Source organism: Anolis sagrei, chromosome X, assembly GCF_037176765.1.
Source record: "Anolis sagrei isolate rAnoSag1 chromosome X, rAnoSag1.mat, whole genome shotgun sequence".
In the NCBI taxonomy this organism is placed as follows: Eukaryota; Metazoa; Chordata; class Lepidosauria; order Squamata; family Dactyloidae; genus Anolis; species Anolis sagrei.
The window spans coordinates 89,553,206-89,569,992 of record NC_090034.1 but is presented as its reverse complement, the minus strand read 5'-3'; the positions used below and the strand labels follow the sequence as shown (position 1 = coordinate 89,569,992).

Here is a 16,787-nt window from a genome sequence, read left to right as displayed (position 1 = left end):
ATGCTCAAGATCCTGCAAGGAAGACTCCAGCAATACATGGAGCGAGAGTTGCCAGACGTTCAAGCTGGGTTTAGAAAAGGCAGAGGAACGAGAGACCAGATTGCCAATATCCGCTGGATAATGGAGAAAGGCAGGGAGTTTCAGAAAAACATCTATTTCTGCTTCATTGACTATTTCCTCTCTGCTGTTTTGCTGTTGTAATTTTAGAGTTTTTTAATAACCTGATGAACCAGCCTGGACACAGCATATTATTTGAGAACACAGAAATGCTGGACCACTCCAACAACCACCATGTCAGACTACACAGAGAAGCCACTGAAATCCACAAGCATGTGGACAATTTCAACAGAAAGGAGGAGACCATGAAAATGAACAAAATCTGGCTACCAGTATTAAAAACCTCTAAAATTACAACAGCAAAACAGCAGAGAGGAAACAACCAGGCACATCTTAACACCTTGTAATTTTAGAGTTTTTTAAATACTGGTAGCCAGATTTTGTTCATTTTCATGGTCTCTTCCTTTCTGTTGAAATTGTCCACATGCTTGTGGATTTCAATGGCTTCACTGTGTAGTCTGACATGGTGGCTGTTGGAGTGGTCCAGCATTTCTGTGTTCTCAAATAATATGCTGTGTCCAGGCTGATTCATCAGGTTATTAAAAAACTCTAAAATTACAACAGCAAAACAGCAGAGAGGGAACAACCAGGCACATCTTAACACCTCTCAACAGAACATTTTCCCAGGTTCAGCCAGGCCTTCAAATGCTAATGAAGGTGGTCAGCTGAAACATTCACACCTAGCTTCAGCAGAGAAGAGCTCTGTGCCCCACCCCAGTCACTCCACAGATATATAAACCCATTTTCCTATTTCCAACAGACCTCACTACCTCTGAGGATGCTTGCCATAGATGCAGGCGAAACGTCAGGAGAAATGCCTCTAGAACATGGCCCTATAGCCCGAAAAAACCTACAAGAACCTAGAAAATACTGTGTTTTCTGATGGTCTTTGGGGAGCCCTCAGGACCCCCAGGGCCTGACCCCCAGGTTGAGAAACACAGGACTGGAGGTTTCTTGCTGCTTGCAAGACACACACACTGCATCATCCCATGAGAGTTGTGGGATTTGTGGTATTGAGATGTGCCTCCCTGCATGTGTGCTGAAAGAGCTGGCCTGGCTGAATCCAGAGGAGGAAGGGGATCCCCCCCCCCCCCCGCTGCTCTGCCTCAGACCTGCAACTTTCCTTAGGTGGGCTCTTCTTAGGACTCCTAGGGCGCCTTCCTCCAGATGTGTCCGGAGTGACTCAATGGGCTTTCTTTCCCAAAGGGGTCTAAACTGGAGGGAGCAGGTCAAAGGTCTGCGGCTGCCTCCCTCTCTCTTTGGCCGCCCCTCCCGCCGGGATCTGTTTCCACTGGTCGCTCCTTCCCCACGTGGAGTGGGAGGGGGAGAGAGAGAGAGAGAGAGAGAGAGAGAGAGAGAGAGAGAGAGGGAGAGGGAGAGGGAGGCTGGAGGGAGAAGGAGAAGAAGAAGGGGGGAAAGCCAGCCCCGCGCCTCTCTGGTTTCTTCTCCCTCCCTGCCGGCTTCTGCCGCATTCGCTACTGATCGGACTTGCAGAGGAGCCGCCGCCGAGTGCCACCTCCCTAACCCCGCCATGGCCACCCCTGCCACCACCCACGACGGTAAGACACCCCCTTCTCCCCTATTGGCCCCCCACTCTTCATTCATTCCCAGGGGAAGCGGAGCCAAGGATGGAGGGAGAGAGGGCGGCGGGGTCCCGCGAGCTCATCTAGTCCAACCCACGCGAGGAGAAGCCCTAAGGCTCAGCAGGGGACTCACAAGCTTAGTGTTTGTTTGTTTATTTGTTTGTTTACGACTTTTATATGCCGCCCTTCTCACCCCGAAGGCTTACAAGGTATATATACACACAATATATTATATTATTAGCATAGTACAATATCAGTATTATATATTAAATATACAATAAAGTATAAGTATTAAGTATTAAATATACAATACATACAATATATTATATTATTAGCATAGTACAATATCAGTATTATATATTAAATATACTATAAAGTATAAGCATTAAGTATTAAATATACAATACATACAATATATTACATTATTAGCACAGTACAATATCAGTATTAAATATTAAATAAATACATACAATATATTACATTATTAGCACAGTACAATATCAGTATTATATATTAAATATACTGTAAAGTATAAGTATTAAGTATTAAATATACAATACATACAATATATTACATTATTAGCACAATACAATATCAGTATTAAATATTACTATATTGTACTATACCATTATATTATATTATTAGTAATATTACAGGTAATATAAATATATAATTATAATATCATGTTATTATTATTAGTATATATTGCATTGCATTATAATATTATAAATATTATATGTATATACAATATATTATATTACATTATATTAATATTAATAATAATACAACAGCATAGTACAATATCAGTATTATATATTAAATATACAATAAAGTATAAGTATTAAGTATTAAATATACAATACATACAATATATTACATTATTAGCACAGTACAATATCAGTATTAAATATTACTATATTGTACTATACCATTATATTATTAGTAATATTACAGGTAATATAAATATATAATTATAATATCATATTATTATTAGTATATATTGCATTACATTATAGTATTATAAATATTATATGTGTATATACAATATATTATATTACATTATATTATTATTATTAATTAATTAATTAACTTGAAGATAAATAATAAATAATAATAAACTTATTAGAATAGCACTGGAGACATGTGTTCCTCAACCTTCCTAATGCCATGAACCCCTTAATACCATTACTCATGTTGTGGTGACCCCCCCAACCATAACATTATTTTCCTTGCTACTTCTGTAATTTTGCTACTGTTATGAATCGTCATGTAAATATCTTGATATGGAGGATGTATTTTCGTTCACTGGACCAAATTTGGCACAAATATTCTCCATATGCCCGAATCTGAATACTGGTGGGATTGATTTTGTCATTTGGGAGTTGTAGTTGCTAGGATTTCTAGTTCACCTGCAATCAAAGAGCATTCTGAGTTCCACTGACGATGGAATTGGACCAAACTTGGCACACAGAACTCCCCAAGACCAACAGAAAATACTGGAAGGGTTTGGTGGGCATTGACTTTGAGTTTGGGAGCTGTAGTTCACCTACATCCAGAGAGTGCTGTAGATGCAAACAGTGATGGATCTGGACCAAACATGGCACAAATACTCCATATGTCCAAATATAAACACAGATGGAGTTTGGGGGAAATAGACCCTGACATTTGGGAGTTGTAGTTGTTGGGATTTATAGTTCATCTACAATCAAAGAGCCATACAGAAACCCTATGACCAACAGAAAATATTTTGTTTTCTGATGGTCTTTGGGGACCCTTCTGACACTCCCTCACGACCCCCCCCCCCAGGGGTCCCAACCTCTAGGTTGAGAAACGCTGATCTAAAAGGATCCCCCTTCCCACCTCCCTTGACTGCTACCTAGAAGTGTGGCAGAGTCTCCTTCTGTGGAGGTTTATCAAGAGAGACTGGGTTGCTTTCTTTCGGATGTACTATACTGTAGTTGTATCTTCCTGCCTGGCAGACTGGATATACACCTTGCAGTGAGAAGCATCTCTGCAAAGTATCTCTGAGGCCCCTTCTACACAGCTGAATAAAATCTCACATTATCTACTTTGAACTGGAATGTATGGCAGTGTGGACTCAGATAACCCAGTTCAAGTCAGATATTGTGGGTTATTCTCCCTTGATATCCTGGGTTATATGGCTGGGTGGAAAGGCCCTGGGAAGTGACCATCCCAACTCTTGTAGAAGTGAAAAAGAGAGAGTCAACCACCTTATGAAGCAGTCTTATCACATTATCTGGCAACTCTTACGCTTCAGAGGAAACGTTCCTTCCCAAAACTAATAGTTGGAAAAGAGGTCCTTTCACACTCAATGGTGGACATTCTACATTCATTGTTGGATGGCCATCTGTCAGGAGTGTTTTGACAGGGTGTTCCTATAGCGCAGGATGGGGTTAACTGGATGGCCTATGGAGTCATAGAATCATGAGACCATCCAGTCCAACTCCCTGCCAAGAAGCAGAAAAATTGCATTTAAGACACCCCCAACAGATGGCCATCCAGACTGTGTTTAAAAGCTCTAGAGAAGGGGCCTTCACCACACTCTGGGGCAGAGAGTTCCCCTGCTGAACATCTCTCACAGTTAGGAAGTTCTTTCTCATGTTCAGGTGGAATCTCCTTTCCTGTAGTTTGAAGCCATTGCTCCACATCCTAATCTCCAGGGCAGCAGAAAACAAGCTTGCTCCTTCCTCCCTATGACTTCCCCTCACATCTTGATCCATGGCCCTCATCATGTCTCCTCTCAACCTTCTCCCCTGCAGGCTAAACATATCCAGCTCTTTAAGCCCCTCCTCATAGGGCTTGTTCTCCAGACCCTTGATCCTTTTAGTCGCCCTCTTTTGGACACATTCCAGCTTGTCAACATCTCCCTTCAATTGTGGTGCACAGAATTGGACACAGTATTCCAGATGTGGTCTGACCAAGGCAGAATAGAGGGGTAGCATGGCTTCCCCAGATCTAGGCACTATACTATTGATACAGGCCAAAATCCCATTGGCTTTTTTAGCTGCTGCATCACATTGTTGGCTCATGTTTAACTCTCTCTCCATAATTTGATGATGATGCGTTTCAAAAGCAGCTGTGTCAAAGCATCTCTTTAAAAGGGGCAAAAGTGTCTCTCAGGCCCCTTCCACACTGCTCCTATATCCCAGGATCTGATTATCTGTTTATCCCAGGATATTTGGCAGTGAGGACTCATCTAATCTGGGATCAGATCCTGGGTTATAGGGCAGTGTAGATGTGGAAAAGGCCAGAGAGGTGACAATCATATTTTTAAAATCTCACTTGGAAAGAGAGTCCAATTCTCTTGATGGTCTTGACTTCTGGATGGCCATCTGTCGTGAGTGCTTTGGTAGCAGTGGGGTTGGACTGGATGGTATCTACAAGCTCAAGGGCTCTAGGAAAAGTGGCTCCTTTTAAAAGAGTCAATTCAACAGGGCAAGCTTTTTTGGCATGGGCCTGAATGCCAAGCAGCCCCCTCTCTCCTTGGGCAGCCCCCTCCCTTCTCCCATCCTGTGTATCTTTGCAGCCACGCAGCGGGTCGCCCAGCTCACTGCGGTCCTTAGCAAGCCTGAAGTCATCCTCCTCTGCGTCTGCAGCTGCTCTTTGACTGACAGGAAGGGAGAAGATGCTGCCAGAAGAGGGGTTTCGATAAAATAGGGCTCCTGGAAGGAATTTTAAGGGGTGCTGATGCCTCTTTCTGCAGGACAGGAACAGTCTGCACTGAGATAGGAACTTGTGAGCATCCCAATGGATGCCCTGCTTTCCTCCCCCCCCCCCCCCCCCCCTGGTCAAGATGCCAAGAGTTTCCACTCCTCTGCTGCAAAGCTGTGTGTGTGTGAGAGAGAAAGATGCTTACTTGGAGGAAAGCTCAGTAGATGACATAATGCCCAAGTCTTGAATGAGCTGGTATATCTTTCCCCCCATTTTGCTTTGGCAACTGATACTGTAAAGGTAGGGCAGGCTGAGAAAAAGTGAGTAGACTTAGGCTCCATCTATGCTGCCCTATACAATCCAGATTGTCTGCTTTGGTTTATATGGCAGAGTAGGCTCATATAATCAGGATTATACGGCAGTGTAGTCTGCAAAACTTTACTACAGTCCAAAGACCCAATTGCTTCTGCAGGAAAAGGTGCACAATTACAAACAGATGAATAAAACTGCAAGGGGGGATTATTTGATAATATACAATCAAGAAGAATGTTATGTAAGCTTGGTGAATTAGAATTGGAGTATTGATTCATATATATTTTAAATAATGTGGTTAATGTGGTTAAATAGTAATAGTAATAATAATAATAATAATAATAATAATAATTTTGGAGCACAATACTCCTGACCTCATGATCATGTTAAAAAACAAAGTATGGATTGTCGATGTTGCAATCCCAGGTGACAGCAAGATAGAAGAGAAACAACTGGAAAAGCTGACAAGATATGAGGATTTAAAGATTGAACTGCAAAGACTCTGGCATAAGCCAGTAAAGGTGGTCCCCGTGGTGATTGGCACACTGGCTGCAGTGCCTAAAGACCTTGGCCTGCACTTAAGCACAATCGGCGCTGACAAAATTACCATGTGACAGCTGCAGACGGCCACCTTACTGGGATCTGCATGCATTATTCACTGATACATCACACAGTCCTAGACACTTGGGAAGTGTCTGACGTGTGATCCAATACAACAGCCAGCAGAATGAACTTGTCTGTTGTGGACTCATCTTGTTGTGTTTCAAATAATAATAATAATAATAATAATAATAATTGGAGTCACAATGTTGATCAGCACACTGGGTGCAGTGCCTAAAGACCTTGGCCTGTACTTAAAAACAATTGGCGCTAACAAAATTACCATCTGTCAGCTACAAAGGCCACCCTACTCAGATCTGCACGCATTATTCACCGATACATCACAAGTGTCCTAATTGTGATCAAATACCAAAGCCAGCATAGTGGCCTTGTTTGCTGTGTACTAATCTTGTCCTGTATCTAATAATAATGATGATGATGATAATAATAACAATAATTTATTTCTAACCTGCCCTCTCTCCCTGGAGAAACACAGGGCGCTTCCAATACAAAGGCAAATCTTAGTATATTTGTAATATTCTTCTATTACAAATATAATTGTAGTAAATAATAATAAAATATAATATGATAATGGTACATAATAATAAAAGAAATAATTTTCTAAGAACCATTTGGCAATAAGAAGAAACAACCAAACAGAAACAACAAAGAAGAATCTTCAAGCAGAAAAGGAAAGAAGATAACCAACTGGAATCAAAGATACAGCATTAAAAAGACACAATTATTATGTTTAAAGGACAATACGATTCCTCTTTTATGTAGACAAAACATAGACTTTCGTTACATTTTAATAGTGTAAACAATGAATGTTAATGTAATAGAGATCAAAAACTGAATGTAATGCAATATAATTTTTTAAAAGATTCCCTACTTGTTCTTCTCACCACCCTCCTATTAAATTACTAAATTACTAACAATAGCATGAACAAATTCTACCTTCCTTCCCCCACTTTCCTACTATACACGTGAAAAAAAAAATCCTGTATTAGACTCAGGCTGAAAGTTGTATCTATTTGCAGTGCCCTTACCCTTGTTCATAGGCATCTTGTATTGCACATCTTTCTGGCTGTGTAGACCTAGCCTACATGGCAGTATAGATCTAGCCTAAGTCACTCAGTGAAGATCAGGTGGAACTTGAGCTTGGACATCCCAAGTTTGGTGGTGTCCATGTCCGAGACCCTTTGAATCAGCTCTTGGTTTCTTTCTGAACTTTCAAGGAGCTGTCAAAAGTGTAGAATGCTATGAAGTGTCAGAGAAAGGAACTGGCAAAATTGTCTTTGAGTACCCCTTGCTTACAAAGACCCTATGAAATTCATGAGGTTGCCAAAAGCCAGTGGTTCCCAACTTGTTGTCTGTAGACCACCACTTGTGATTCATGGACCACCAGTGGTCTGCGAGAACAAAAATATGGTTCACGGCCTCACCATCACTACACCGTTGCTTTGAAACCACATGGCAACCAGAGAGACTGGTCTCAGAAAACCCTTTTATAGTGGTGAGGCAATGGGGATGTCAGATGGAGAGAGGCTGACTACCCACAAAGGATCATTACTACCACATCAGCTCTAGATTATTAAATATGGTTTTTTGTGGGCAAGCACATGGCATATGTTCTGTATCAGAAACTAGAGCTGATGTGGTCCATCCCATGCAATTTTCTGGATCAGCACCCCAAATAACCAAACCGAATCTAAACTTGACCAGAAACCAATTTGTAACCCTTTTGGTATTAATGTTGGAGAGTGGCCCCTGGTCAATTCATCCCTGGTCAAAGTGGTCCCTGGTCAAAAAAAGTTGGGAACTACTGCCATAAGCCAACAGGCAACTGGAAAGCAAATAACAGATCTCCCTTTGGCCCCATCCATAATGATCATTTAATGCAGTTTGAAGTGGCAGGTAGACAACAAACTCCCATGAAAGTGTGTGAAAGAAAACCCTTAGTGCATAGGGCCTCAGATTGGTTCCAAGATTTGCCCACACAGCAACACTACTGTCTTCAAAACTGTATTAAAAGGTCAGTGTAGATGCGGCCCAAGTATCAAATAAGTTAAGGATCTTGGGTTGCTCTTTTCAACTTCAGACTAAAGTCCAGAGTAGATTCAATGACAAAGAAGCCACTGGCTGTTGCTAGTCCAGCGCTCTATTTGCACTGCAATATATTATATAGTTTGGAACTTCATTGTATGGTCAGTGTAAACCAGGCATGGACAAACTTCAGCCCCCCAAGTATTTTGACCTTCAACTTCCAGAATTCCTAACAGCCAGAATTGTGGGAGTTAAAATCCAAAACATCTGGCGGGGCAAAGTTTGCCCATGCCTGGTGTAAACTCATATAAACTGCACTATATAAGTCTACACTGACCATATAATGCAGTTTCAAACTGCATTATATGGTAGTATAGACATGGCCTCAACACTCTAATCACTATACTAATTCACATGTGTGAACATCTGTGTGCACACCGTTATCTGTTCATCAACTACTGCCTTTTCTGACCCCCAGGAGCTTTCCAGGGTAGGTTAAGTCCCGATACTTGTTACGTGTTCTTTTTAACTGGAGACACCAGTGTTTGAAACCAGAACATGTGGTCTCTCCAAATGCCCAACTTAGTTGAAGCATCTTGACAAACCATGTCTGTAGCCTACAAGTCATTTGAATTGAGACCATGGGCTCAGACACACTATGCAGTTATAGTACTATTGTTCAACCTCAACTGAGAAGGTAACATCCTGTGGAAGTCTGGGAATTGCAACCTAGGAAGAGGCTCTTGGAATTCTCAGCCAGAGAGCTTTGCTGCCTCACCAAACTGTGAACCTGAAGCCATGATTCAAAGTAACCATGGTTTGTGCCAACTATGTATGTATAACGGCTGATTGCTTATTGGGTATAGCTATTGTTCTACTTCCAAAGGCCACTTGTCTTGGAAGATGCAAATTCTGGGCCAAGAACAAAGACAATCAGCTCTGAACCCAGGGGCCCTTCCACACAGCCCTATATCCCGGAATATCAAGGCAGAAAATCCCACATTATCTGAGTGTGGACTCAGATAACCCAGTTTAAAGCAGATATCGTGAGGTTTCCTGCCTTGATAATCTGAGATATAGGGCTGTGTGGAAGGACCCCAAGTTGGCCTACTGGAAACTGAAACATAGTTTGGCATGATATATGAATGGATCTGTATCTTTAGGGTACATCTACGTTGTAGAATTAATGCAGTTTGACACCACATGGTTCAATGCTATGGAACCCTAGAACGTGTAGTTTGGAGAGAAACCAGCATTCTTTGGCAAAGAATGATAAAGACCTTGTAAAACTACAACTTCCATTATTGCACGGCATTGAGCTATGACAGTTAAAGTGGTGTCAAACTGCATTAATTCTGCAGTGCAGATGCACACATAATTGCCATCTCACTTTCCTCATTCAATTATTCATGTTATCCCAGTAATTTTGAGGTGGCATCTTGCTTTGGTGTCTTTGATGTGTATTAAAGCCTGGGTATGTGTTAGCATGTAAGTTTGAGGGAACTAAATGGAGCTTGTGTTGTCAGTGTGTGGCACAAGAATTATTTCAGGTTGTGTATATTTGATATGCCTGTGTATGCCCTACCATCTGTTATTTGTATGTATATGTGTTTGAATGACATTTTCTCCAGAATGTATGTGTTGTAATAAGTGGGTGTTTATGGAAGAATTAAATCTGAGCTCTTATCCATATGAATGTGTGTAGCAGTGATGGTGTCTGGAGTTAGAAATTGGTTTAGGAGGGGCAAATATTTCCTTGATCCTTTTCTATATGCCTTGGGGAGTTAGGATGCTACGTGTAGCAAGCAACACTATGCAGCAGAACTGAACAATTGTGTCCAGGCTGGTGCCATTTTTCTCCCTCCACCCCTTGTGTTTGCAAATATATGCTTGTGGCAAGTGGAAGTGATGTTCCATCACTTTTGTCTTCACTTTTCAGATGAAAGATGGCCATTTTAGGAGGAAGTGAGAGCAAACTAATCCAAATTGGCTATATTTTTTTGCAAAAAGTAGAATAGTTTTCAGACACTTGGAAGCATTTTGACTCAGTGCTGTCCTGGAGGGTCTTTTCAACTCATGTAAAAGTTATAAATTCAAAAAATAGGGTGGCATTTACCAATAGGGGTGGTAGAGTCCTTACATGCTTCCATATTATATTGAATGTTCTATGCCACTATGGAGCCCCTGGTGGTGCAGCAGTTTGAACTGCTGAGCTGCTGAACTTGCTGACGGGGAGGTCAGTAGTTTGAATCTGGGAAGCAGGGTGAACTCCCGTTGTTAGTCCCAGCTTCTTCTAGCCTAGCAGTTCAAAAACATCCAGATGTGAGTAGATCAATAGGTACTCCTTCGTGGGAACGTAACAGTGCTCCATGCAGTCATGCTGGCCACATGACCTTGGAGCCATCTATGGACAATGCTGGCTTTGGCTTAGAAATGGAGATGAGCATCACCTCCAGAGTTGGACATAACTAGACTTATTTATTTACTTTATTTGTATACCGCTGTTCTCAGCCCTTAGGCGACTCACAGCGGTTAACAACAAGAACAGCAAAAATTCAATGCTACCATCACACAGTATAAAAAACAGTTAAACATCATAACATATTATAGAAAGGTATACAATTAACAACAATATACAATTAACACTTATAGCCATTCACTAGCATCTCATCACTAAAAACATGATCTAGATCCGTCATCCATTGTTCCATTCCTATGTTCATTACATTCATTGCACTGACTATTCAAATGCCTGCTCAAACAACCAGATTTTCACTTCTTGCGGAATACCATTAATGATGGAGCTAGTCTAATGTCTGTGGGAAGGGCGTTCCACAGCCGCGGGGCCACCACCGAGAAGGCCCTATCTCTTGTCCCCACCAGCCGTGCCTGTGAGGCAGGCGGGATCGAGAGCAGGGCCTCCCCGGAAGATCTCAAAGTCCTAGTGGGTTCATAGGCAGAGATGCGGTCAGATAGGTAGCTTGGGCCGGAACCATTTAGGGCTTTAAAGGCCAATGCCAGCACTTTGAATTGAGCCTGGTAGCAAATTGGTAGCCAGTGGAGTTGGCACAGCAGGGGGGTTGTATGCTCCCTGCGCTCCGCTCCTGTTAGAATCATGGCTGCCGAGCGTTGGACTAGTTGAAGCTTCCGAGCCGTCTTCAAAGGCAACTCCATGTAGAGAGCGTTGCAGTAGTCTAAATGGGATGTAACCAGAGCGTGGACTACCGTGGCCAAGTCAGACTTGCCAAGGTACGGGCGCAGCTGGCGCACAAGTTTTAGCTCTGCAAATGCTCCCCTGGTCACCGCCGAAACCTGGGGTTCCAGGCTCAGCGATGAGTCCAGGATCACACCCAAGCTGCGACTTAAAGTCAAGGGGAAACCTTTACCTTTACTATGCCACTATGCTATACTCTATGTTGTGGCAAATATTTGTTAGAGAAAAAGCACTGTGCACGGATAGAAAATATTCCCATATGGCTTTTCCACATGATCAGAATCTAATTAGGTTTCCTTGATTTTGGGCAGCACAACTCATATTATGAGTGGTGGTTAGTTGTTTTGGTGAGAAATGTAATATGAGGTCAGTAAAACTAGGTAATTACTGGAAAAAGGCTCCTGACATTTGTCAACACTTGCAATGCTGGTGAGAGTTTATGGAATCCAGCAACTTAGCATCCAGCAAACTACATATTCAGCACTCCTAGCTTTACAACATCTACAAATTCCACTCCTCAGTTCTCTCGCTTTAAGATCACAGCTCTTCAAATAGCCTTCTAAGGGAGGGGAGTAGGTTCCCTCTATCACTATCACTGTAATTGGTTAAGCAAACGAACCCAGAGGGTGCTCACCAATGCTTCCTCTTCATCCTGGAAAGTAGTGATGAGTGGAGTGCGGCAGGGTTCGGTCCTGGGCCCGGTTCTGTTCGATATCTTTATTAATGACTTAATAAAGTTCATCAAGTTTGCAGATGACACCAAATTGGGAGGGAAAACTAGTACTCCAGAAGACAGGACCCGAATTCAAAACGGTCTTCACAGATTAGAATGATGAATTGCCAAAACTAACAAAATAAAGTTCAACAGAGACAAATGCAAGATACTCCACTTAGCAGAAAAAAATGAAATGCAAAACTACACAATGGGGGACACCTGGCTCGATAGCAGTACATGTGAAAAAGATCATGGACAAGAAGTTAAACATGAGCCAACAATGTCATAAAGGTTAGGTAAAGGTTTTCCCCTGACATGAAGTCCAGTTGTGTCCGACTCTGGGGTGTGGTGCTCATCTCCATTTCTAAACCAAAGAGCCGGCATTGTCCATAGACACCTCCAAGGTCATGTGGCCAGAATGACTGCATGGAGTGCCGTCACCTTCCCGCCGAAGCGGTAGTTATTGATCTACTCACATTTGCGTGTTTTCGAACTGCTAAGTTGGCAAAAGCTGGGGCTGACAGCGGAAGCTCATGCTGCTCCCTGGATTCGAACCTGCGACCTTTTGGTCCACAAGCTCAGCAGCTCAGCGCTTTAACCCACTGTGCAACCGGGGGCTCCTCAACAATGTCATGTGGCACCTAAAAAAGCCAATGGGGTTTTGGCCTGCATAAATAGGAGTTCAGTGTCTAGATCCAGTGTAGTCATGCTACCTCTCTATTCTAGCTTGGTCAGACCACACCTGGAATCACACTGTGTACAATTGTGGGTACCACAATTGAAGAGAGATGTTGACAAGCTGGAATATGTCCAGAGGAGGGTGACTAAAATGCTCAAGGGTCTGGAGAACAAGCCCTATGAGGAGTGGCTTAAAGATCTGGGCATATTTAGCCTGAGGAAGAGAAGGCTGAGGGGAGACATGATGATGACCATGTATAAATATGTGTGAGGGCAAGTCATAGGGAGGAGGGAATAGGCTTGTTTTCCGCTGCCCTGGAGACTAGGACGTGGAACAATGGCTTCAAACTACAGGAAAGCAGGTTCCACCTGAACATTAGGAAGAACTTCCTAAGTGTGAGAGCTCTTCAGCAGTGGAACTCTCTGCCCCGGAGTTTGGTGGAGGCTCCTTCTTTGGAGGCTTTTAAACAGAGGCTGGATGGCCATCTGTCGGGGGTGCTTTGAATGCGATTTTCCCGCTTCTTTGCAGGGGGTTGGACTGGATGGTCCACAACAACAACAACACTTTATTTATATTCCACCCTTCTCACCCCTTAGGGGACTCAGGGCAGATCACAGTACATATACCCGGCAAACATTAAATGCCGCTTTGTATAGACAATACACAGACAGAGAGAACAGAAGGAGGTGGTTTGTTTCAGTTGTTTTTGGTGCCACGGAAGGTTGGGCTCAAGTCCAGGGGGTGTTGTTGCTCTATGATGAAGAGCTCCTTCCTTTTGATTGCCTAGCATTTTCTGATCTTCGTTCTTTATGGCATCGTAAAACACCTCCCCCCGCCCACTTTTAGCAGTACCCAATTTCTCTAATCACAGCTAAAGCTGTTTTTGAATTGCTTAGGTAAACAATAAGCTAGGCTGACAGTTGGCAGCTCACGCCAACTCAGGGCTTCAAACTTGCAACCATTTGGTTGATAGATCTTATAATTGCTGATGATTTACCAGCTATGCTAAACCTCTGGCCCAAGGTCTCTTCCAACTCTATGATTTGTGTGTGTGTGTTTTATATTCATGCAAGTTCCTTTTTTGCTATTGATTAATGCAACCCTTTTCCTGTTCACAAATCAAATACTGTTCCCAGAATTATATGTAATCATCTACACAGTGAAACCACTTTTTTCAATATCAGTTTGAAACTACATTAAATGGTCAGTGTAGATGGGGCCAAACACTTCAGCAGGGCATTTATATGAAAACAATTGAGATGTGTTTTGCATTTAGACTGTGAAAATGTCTGGCAAGAGTCTTGGCAGCCAGAGTTGAAGAAATGTGGGCCTTCCAAGTGCGTGGGATTACAGCGTCTACCTTCCTTTGTAATTGGTGATGCTGCCTGTGGCTTACTGGAATTAACATCCAAAACATCTATAGGGCTCAAAGATCCCCACTCTAGTTGTAAACTTCCCTCACACAATTACCAAGTACCTGCTGTTTCATCAATGGCACACTCATCAAGGTGTGTAGGCACAATTTGATTTGTGAAGTGTGTGGGAAGATGCAAAGAGGCAAACTTACGCACATCAAAAAATGTGTTTGCCTGTGTGTTGCCTGTACAAGTGCTGTATGAATGGCATGTGACCGTCTTTCCCTATAGAATGGGCATCTGGTTCTAGGATACGCTGATGAATTAACTGTGCTCACAGGGGACTTTATGAACAGCTGGTGGCTTATATCCATACTACGCAAAGTGTGCATCTGTGCAATTGCGAAGGTGTAGTGTCGGCTCTTGGGTGCACGTGCAAGCATGCATGCGGTCTTTTGTCTGTAGCCCTCCCCTTCCTCCGCATGCTCACATAGCCCTATGCCCAGGCCAAGGTAATGTGCTTCCTTGCACGCAGGCTGGGGAAGAGGGAGTCATGCAAGGTTATTGCTAGCTACATGCACTGATTTCAGCTACACAGTTATGCAGCCTCTAACTTTTCATATTATGCAGTGACAAATCACAGTGTTTGGACTCTGTAGCAAGGGATGGGCCACTAATGGACACTTCTTTCATGCAGATGTTTATTCCATGCATCCTTCTTTTATGGACACATAAAATTGTAACAAATGAATTAGTCCCCAGAAAAGGACTGGGCTGTGGGGCAGCTAGTTAGTAGCCAGCTGCATTAAATCACTACTGACCAAGAGGTCATGAGTTCAAAGCCAGCTTGGGTCGAAATAAGCTCCCAACCATTAATAGTCTAGCTTGCTGTTGACCTATGCAGCCCAAAGGACAGTTTATTAATTATTTATTTAGTTACGGTATTTATATTCCGTCCTTCTCACCCCACAGAGGACTCAGGGCAGATTACAATGTACATATACATGGCAAACATTCAATGCCATAAATACACAACAAATATAGACAGACACACAGAGGCTATTTAACATTCCAGCTTTTCGTGAGGGTATTCTAGCCACCAGGGGAGCTGTCTCTTCACCGTCCATTTGTGATGCTGATGAAGTACTTCCTCATTCTTTGCATGCTTGCTGGAGATTTTTAATGGTGTCGTAAATTAGCCTCCCCACATAAATAGTACCTAAATTTCCTACTTGAGAGATTCAACTGTCTTTCAGGCTGCAAAGGTTGACAGCAAGCTACACAAATTGGTCAGAAGCTCCCTCCAATCCGGGCTGGTTTCAAACTCATGACTTTTCAGTCAGTATTGAACTTAATGTAGCTGACTCCCAGCCAGTTGCGTCACAGTAGTACATTTATGTAACCGCTTTATGTGGGGAGGCTAATTTAACTAATTTATGACCCATAAAACCTTCCAGCAGCATGCATAAGAATGAGGAAGTAGTCCATCAAGGACTCAGTGTCACAAGTGGATGGTGAAGCGGCAGTAACCCCTGTGGCTGGAATCGAGCATACCCTCATGAAGCTGGAAAGCTGGAATGTTAAATTGCCTCTGTGTCTGTCTATATATGTTGTATGTCTAATGGCATTGAATGTTTGCCATGTATATGTGCATTGTAATTCGCCCTCAGTTCCCTGCGGGATGAGAAGGGCAGAATATAAATACTGTAAATAATAAATAAACAAAGAACCTGGGACCAACACACCACAGCCTTCACTATAAGTATAGAAGAACTGTCTTTCTCCATTTGTGTCCCCCCCCCCCCCCCGCCTATTCTTCATGCACACCTAACTAGGTGAAGGTTGCTGTTTTTTCCATTTTGAGTGGCACTATCGCACCCTGATAAGGACAAGATGTTTAAATACCATGGTTTGGTACCTTTCCACTCTGGGGCTACCTAGAATTTTTGAAGGGCTTGTACAAAGATGGCCTCTTTGAGTCTCCTTCATTAAGAGAAAAATGGGATACAAATCAACATAATAAATACAACAACAACAACAACATAACAAAATGGTACAGATTGGTAAATTTTAAACAGGGTGGGGGAACTTTTGGTTCTGCAGATGTGGTTTGGACAACGACTCCCATAATCCCTTATCATTGCTCCTGCTAGCTGCAGCTACTGAAAGGTGAAGTCCAAAACATCTATTTTGGACCGCAGCCAGGAGTAGTTGTTATACTGTGACACACACTTTTTCTTATCTTCCCTGTAACCACTTCCCTTGCTTTACAATGGGTTCAAATTGCAGGTAAGATGACATGTTGGAGACAGGGATTTCAACCCCTGATTGAACATATGCAATTTTGCATTTTAAACTCTATTTATACAATAAAGTCTCACTTATCCAACATAAACAAGTCAGCAGAACATTGGATAAGTGAAAATGTTGGATAATAAGGAGGGATCAAGGAAAAGTCTATTAAACATCAAATTACATAATGATTTTACAAATT

The 16,787-nt window shown here is 42.4% G+C and overlaps 1 protein-coding gene across 1 annotated transcript in view; it reads left to right on the top strand.

The window, feature by feature from the left end:
* Positions 1-1,475: 1,475 nt before the first annotated feature.
* The window catches only part of LOC137094817 (FXYD domain-containing ion transport regulator 7-like), a 37,072-nt gene continuing 21,760 nt past the window's right edge, over positions 1,476-16,787 (top strand). Inside the window, exon 1 of the mRNA XM_067460679.1 lies at positions 1,476-1,676. Within this exon, the coding sequence (XP_067316780.1) occupies positions 1,649-1,676 (28 nt within the window). The 5' untranslated portion in view covers positions 1,476-1,648. The remainder of the gene's footprint in view (positions 1,677-16,787) is intronic.